Source organism: Triturus cristatus, chromosome 10 (genome assembly GCF_964204655.1).
Source record: "Triturus cristatus chromosome 10, aTriCri1.1, whole genome shotgun sequence".
Taxonomy (NCBI): Eukaryota; Metazoa; Chordata; class Amphibia; order Caudata; family Salamandridae; genus Triturus; species Triturus cristatus.
The window spans coordinates 1,217,251,332-1,217,257,767 of NC_140593.1; the positions used below are offsets into that span (position 1 = coordinate 1,217,251,332).

The window sequence follows — 6,436 nt, forward strand, 5'->3', positions numbered from 1 at the left end:
AACAAGCAGGTACTCTGGTACAGGGTACCTGCACTTCTATTTCCCCATTTAAAGCACTGATGGAGATGGGTGTTTACTTTTCTTTCTCTGAGAGCAAAGTGATAGGAGTTTGTAAAATGAACTTTGACAATCTTGCTGGTGTGAAAGGAAAGACTTTCAAACACACAATTTAAATACCTGTGCTGTACAAAATATTTCAAAATAAATAGGCAATCAGGAAAGCACAGAAAAGCTTTTTTTTTGTAATTTTGAAGTGTGATGGAAACAAAGGTTTTAGAAGGATCAAAAGAAATCAAGACACTTTACAAATGTTTACTGGTATCGTTTGCGCACAGTGTCGTTTTATCAGTCAAAACTGTGCATCGGTGTAAATGAAATGGTCATTTCAATGGAAAATGTGCCGTCTGTAAATGAGCTACCACACCATGCTTTAGTAATATATTTGCAACAGTGTACTTTAATGATATATTTGGGACAGTGTGCTTTAGTAATATATTTGGGACAGTGTGCTTTAGTAATATATTTGCGACAGTGTGTTTAAGATTATATATCTGGGACAGTGTGCTTTGGTAATATATTTGGGACAGTGTGCTTTAGGATTATATCTTTGGGACAGTGTGCTTTAGTAATATATTTGGGACAGTGTGCTTTAGTAATATATTTGCGACAGTGTGTTTAAGATTATATATTTGGGACAGTGTGCTTTGGTAATATATTTGGGACTGTGTGCTTTAGTAATATATTTAGTACAGTGTGCTTTAGTAATATATTTAGTACAGTGTGCTTTAGTAATATATTTGGGACAGTGTGCTTTAGTAATATATTTAGTACAGTGTGCTGTAACAAGCCCCCTTACCCCTCTCTCGCTTGTGACACCTGGATTTTTCAGAATCCCCGGGGCATTGATGGCAGCGCCCCCGCCCCCGCCGAACACTGCTCCAGCAGCACTGCCCGCACATGCATACATGGCTGAGCTTGCACACGACTCCTCCCCGGGCCTGGAAGGGTTAACAGAGAGAGCGAGCTGCGCAAGAGGCCTCCCCAGCCGCAGGCGCAGGCAGCCAGCCCCCTCCCCCCCCCCTCCCAGGGAGGATTGCAGCTGAGCTCCAGGAAGTTACAAAGTCTGCTGCCTGCCTGCGCCTCTCACCGCCTGCTCGTCATCTGTGCCTGCTGGGGCAGGCCGCCGCTGCCTGCCTCCGACGCCTGGCATTGCATCTGACCATCGCCATCATCGCTGCGTGCCTGTTCATCGCCTTCTGAGCTGACTGCTCGGCGCTACGGTCACACAGGTCACAGCTGCCTGCACCCGATCACTGCCTGTGCCGGTCACCGCCGCCTCCTTCTCAACGCTCACCCCTGATCTGGTCAGCATCATTGCTTGTTCTTTGTTTCTGCCTGCTCGTCAGTCGCTGCCTGCTATACAGTGCCTTCTCTTCTACGCCTCTTCACGCTGTCCATCGCAGCCTGCTCTTCACCATCACATGCTATTCTCCACTGCCTGCACCTGTCATCTCAGCATACATCTGTCATCGCTGCCTGCTTTACGGTGCTGTCAGCCTTCGCCATAGACTCCTCTTGTCTGTCTGCCTGCACCGGTTATCTGTGATTACATCTCTGAAAGCTACTTGCTTTTTTTGTGCTGCATGTGCTCTTTGTAGCTGCCTGCTTTCACCACTGACTGCTATTATCCGCTGCTTGTGTAGGCCATTTCTGCATGCATCAGTCCCAACTGTGTTGCCTACAGTAGTCATTTCTGAATGCATCAATCCTCATTGCCTGCTTTTCTCTGCTGCCTGCATGTTTCGTCTCTGAATACATCAATCCTCATTGCCTGCTTTTCTCTGCTGCCTGCATGTTTCGTCTCTGAATGCATCAATCCTCATTGCCTGCTTTTCTGTGCTGCCTGCATGTTTCGTCTCTGAATGGATCAGTCCTCATTGCCTGCTTTTCTGTGCTGCCTGCATGTTTCGTCTCTGAATGCATCAGTTTTCACTCCTGCTCTTGGTCGTTGCTGACAGTGGGTAATCTCTGAAGAGTCCCTCCTAACTGACTGCTCTCTGCTGTCTGCATTGGTCATGTCTGATAGTCATAGCTGCCTGCTTTGGTGATGTCTGAATGCATTAGCCATCGCTAATTCCTTTGCCTGCTCTTCACCGCGTTCAGTGGCCATCCCTTGAAGCATCTATCTTTGTGCTTGCTCTGCCTTGCTGCCTGCTCCTCTTTGCCAAACTCAGCCACCAGGCATAAACTGACAAGTTTGTTGCAATCCAGGTGGACAATCATCCCTCGGAATCCCTGGAGACAGAAACTGGACAAAAAGAACCTTGGACTCCACCAACAAGGCCAGTTGAAAATGGCCACCCAGGCGGGCTCGGGGCAAGGCTTGTGGCACGTGGCCTTCGCCAGTTGCCTCTGCATCGCCTTCGTCAACACTGGGCTGTTCGACCACGTCGCCACCGAGCTCGGCTATGCTCACTATGCCGAGAGACCAGTTCCTGGCTTCCCAGCCCTCGTCGCCATGCCTTTCAACTGTCTCGTCAACCTTGCCTACACGGTCATGGGTGTCTACTGGCTGCGCCACGACGACGTCGTCCAGCGCCAAGGCCCAGCCAGCCTCTACATCAAGAACGTCTTCGCCTCCATGGCCATCGTCTACGGGCCGGTGCAGTGGTTCAGGCTCTGGTCGATGAGCCACAGGTCGGCAGTGGTGGACCAGTGGTTCACTTTGCCCATCTTCGCGTGGGTACCGGTCTGGTGCCATTCGATTCTATACGGCTGGCGGCCGGGGATGGCCATCTCCATTGAAGGGCTCTCACTCGCCAGTTACGCCTTGGCCTTGGTGCACAGTCAAGGTTTTGAACTTGCTCTTGGTTGCCACATCCTGGCAGCCGCTTGGGGTGGTCTCCAGGTCCAGCGACAGCATGGGGACTCCACCTCCCGTGCCTACATGGGCCTGGCCCTGACCTCCTGCTTTGGCTTCGTCGTCTTGAAGCTGCTCGACCACTACTTGGCGCACTGGTTCGTCTTCCAAAGGCTGACGGGGCACTTCTGGTCCAAAGTCTGCGACGTGCTCCAGTTTCACTATTCCCTGCGGTTCCTGGCACATGTGGACAACCGTCCAAGGCGCAATGTTAGAAAATAACACCGCTAATTCCGGCGCAGTGGCGATAGGGAAGCTGGGAGAGACTGGAGCCGGTGGAAGCAGGCTGGGCCACAGTCTTTCGCATGTGGGAGTCCAACCTGCCACCAGGATACTGGTAGTAAATCGTTTCTTCTTGAAACCTTGATGACTGGACATGGTTTTATTGGAAATTGCTCATTGTGAAAATGGCGGGACTACATTTGTATATATATATATAAAAAAAAAAAAGCAAATGAAAGATTGACAATGAAAGATGCCTTTGCTCCTGAGATGTGTAGATTTTGTTTCACCAAAAGTGCATAAAAATAAAATGTAAATAAAAAAATGGCAGCTGCAAGCCTCTCTGTGAGGATAGAGAAAAAGTGTTCCCAGAAAGATATTTCAGTGATGGTGTTCATGCTGCTTTTACTCTTGTGCTTAGAATCCGGTTTGTCAAGGAAGGGCCTGGGTGGACTTGGCAGGAATATTGCAATTTTCCGACTGTTGATGAGTCTGAGTGCCTGGAGCGAGGGGAATGCTGGTCACGTGACAAGCTCTTCTATAGAGGTGACTGCCTTCCCAGCCTTTAACAAGCAATGGCAAAGCCAGTGTTTTCTTTTTAAGCGGTTTCTGTAAAATTTGATTACAAAAACAATTAAAATATGGCAGCCTATGTGTGCACACGCATTAGTGGCCATCTTGGAAAGATTTTTATTTTGAAAGTTTACAAAAACAATTGGAACAGGGCTGCCCATGTGTTTGCATACATGCACATGCATGGGCGGCCATCTTTGAATGGGTGAAAGTATGACAATTTTCAAAGATGGTCTCCGATGTGAGCCCAGGCACATGCACATTTAGCCATTTCTGATGCAACATAAAGGCCATTCAAAGATGGGTGCTGCTTACCGGGCCCACAAAGCGCACACACAATGGAGTCAGTAGCAAGGGCGCGATTGCAGTGTATAGGAAGTAACTCGCATCCAAGGGAACCTTTGGCTGAAGTGAGCTGACCTAGTGCCCCATGCTCTTTGTTGTGGTGGGCAGAAGAAAAATGTGATTGACACTGCAACAGGCCAGTGGATGAAGAGGGCTGCATAAAACTCCTGTATGTATGCTTATGTTCATGTGATTCGTAGAGCGCATAGCTGCCCAAGGGCTTCCCAGTCCTGCAGAGAAGGTGGCGGCTCGGTGTGGAAGGACAATCATGGAAAGAGCAAGGTTTTGAGTTTCTTCCTGAAACTACGTAGGTCCTTCAGAAGTCTCAACTCAGTGGTCATAGAGTTCCAGAGTTTGGGGACCAGATGAGTGAAGGATCTCCCTCCCCATCTGGCTCTTTTTATCCTCATTGTGCTCATTAGATAATCAGACGAGGACCTGGGGGACCTGTTAGGTACATAAGGGGAAACATGGGACTCTAACAGGGCTGGAACCCCTACCGTGCTGGCCTTATGGGCTAGGCTGAGTGCCTTGAGCCTGGCTCTGGATTGGAGAGGACGCCAGTGGAGTTTGCTCAGTGAGGCTTTCACGGACTCCTGCTTGGGAATCTCCAGTAGCTTCCTGGCCACCGTATTTTGAACAACCTGACGCCTGTTTACTACATATTTGGGGGCCCCTAGGTACAGTGCGTTACTGTAGTTTAATCTTGAGACCACCAGCGCCTGAATCACCGTTCTCTGCGCCTGGTCTGGATGAAGTCTTATGGATCAAGCGGAGGATACCGAAGCAGGTAGCTGAGAGTTTTTTAGCTTGGGTAGCCATCAAAAGATTCTGGTCAAGCCACATCCCCAGGTTCTTGACGGAGGGCTTGGGGGTGGGGGAGCACGCCCAAGTTGTCTGGCCAGCGATCCTGTTCCAAGGGTCTGGGCAGTTACCCAGGAGCATAAGCTCAGTTTTCTCCCCGTTGAGTTTTAAACTGCAGTTGGCCATCCATTTATCTATTTTTTCCATGCAAGGAACTAGCTGCAGGTGATTGGAGTTGGTAGCATCAGACACAGAGATTACCAATTGTGTGTCATCGGCATAAGGCACAATTGCCAGTCCAAACTCCTCTGCAATTTGTGCCGGAGGACTTCTGTAAACATTAACTAGGGTGGGATTGAGTTCCGATCCCTGGGGGACTCCGAATGGGGCAGCGAGCGTGTCCGAAAACAGGCCCGATTCCATGCATTGGAAAGATCTTTCCCTTAGGAAGGAGGACAGCCATCGATAGCCTTATCCTGAATCCCAATGTAAGCAACTATATCTATGTATTTGTAAGGATTTCTTTTGAAAAAGCAACCATTCTTGGCTAATGCCATACACAAATGCACCAAGGCTGAAAAGAAACAATAATATGGCCCCATATATCAACCTGGCTCTAATATCTGTTCGACTTGGCCATCAGTGGTCAGTAAATGAGGAACTGGCTATGTCATAGGCCATGCGTGACATCTGCACCGTTCAGTGGGCTGCCGCGGGGTGTCAGACCGGGGGACCAGCGGATGATAAACACCTCGCACACTCACAACTGCCTTGTGGGCTTATTGTCATTCCCGACACCAGGGCTGAAGCTAGGCTTGGGAAGTGTCGGCAGCTGCCCAGGCCCTGCAGAGACGTTTTAGGTCATGGGTAAAGTGGGCTTCGGGCCAGGGCCCCAGCCTTTCAGGGGGCCCCCTGATAGAGCCAGCTCTGTTCTGCACAGTCTTGCCTTGATGACCTTCAATAATTCTTAGACAGATTGTTGCAAATAGCATTTCCCTTTAATTTAATTTTAATGTGGGTAATACGTGAGACTCCAATCCCAAATTTTGCAGACAAATGTTGTGTTTATGTTTCATGCAACATCCATAAAAAGTTTATTTTAGATCCAAACAGGACCTCACATATGAGAAATGGGAGGGTGCCACAGAGATTATTTGCTGTCATAATATTCAGTTCTGCTGTACAATATTAAAAAACACCCATCACTATCCCTGAATATGTGAATACACTCAGAATTTGGACCAGTGTGCCTGTGCAGTGTTAGTGACCTGGCAAAAGAGGGCATGAAAGAACTTAAACTGGGTCATACCTTTAAAGCGGATCCAAACAGGGCGCCCTATTATATTTTTGGCCAAGGGCTCTCAAAATCCTTAAGATGTCCCTGTTGCCCTGCACATACTCCTGGGGGCCACACACCACTGTGCCACATTTGAGAAGACTTCAGTGTTACGAGGTCCAAGGGACAGGTGTAGCCCCTTCACCAAGGGATCCAAACCATGGCTAAGTGCTGCGAAGCCCAAAAGAGGCCCCTGCCGCCCACCCCATTGAGAGAAAGGGCTTCAGCCCTTTGCC

The 6,436-nt window shown here is 49.0% G+C and overlaps 1 protein-coding gene across 1 annotated transcript; it reads left to right on the forward strand.

Annotated features, from left to right (window-relative positions):
• The first annotated feature begins 1,085 nt into the window (after positions 1-1,085).
• On the forward strand, positions 1,086-3,808 carry TMEM187 (transmembrane protein 187). The gene is made up of 2 exons (XM_085629742.1): positions 1,086-1,364; positions 2,272-3,808. The coding sequence occupies exon 2, from the start codon at positions 2,354-2,356 to the stop codon at positions 3,140-3,142; it is 789 nt and encodes a 262-aa protein (XP_085485868.1). The 5' UTR covers positions 1,086-1,364; positions 2,272-2,353; the 3' UTR covers positions 3,143-3,808.
• Positions 3,809-6,436: the final 2,628 nt, after the last annotated feature.

Coding starts and splice junctions, on each gene's coding strand:
- TMEM187 (XM_085629742.1), top strand. CDS start 2,354: ATGGCCACCCAGGCGGGCTCGGGGCAAGGCTTGTGGCACGTGGCCTTC.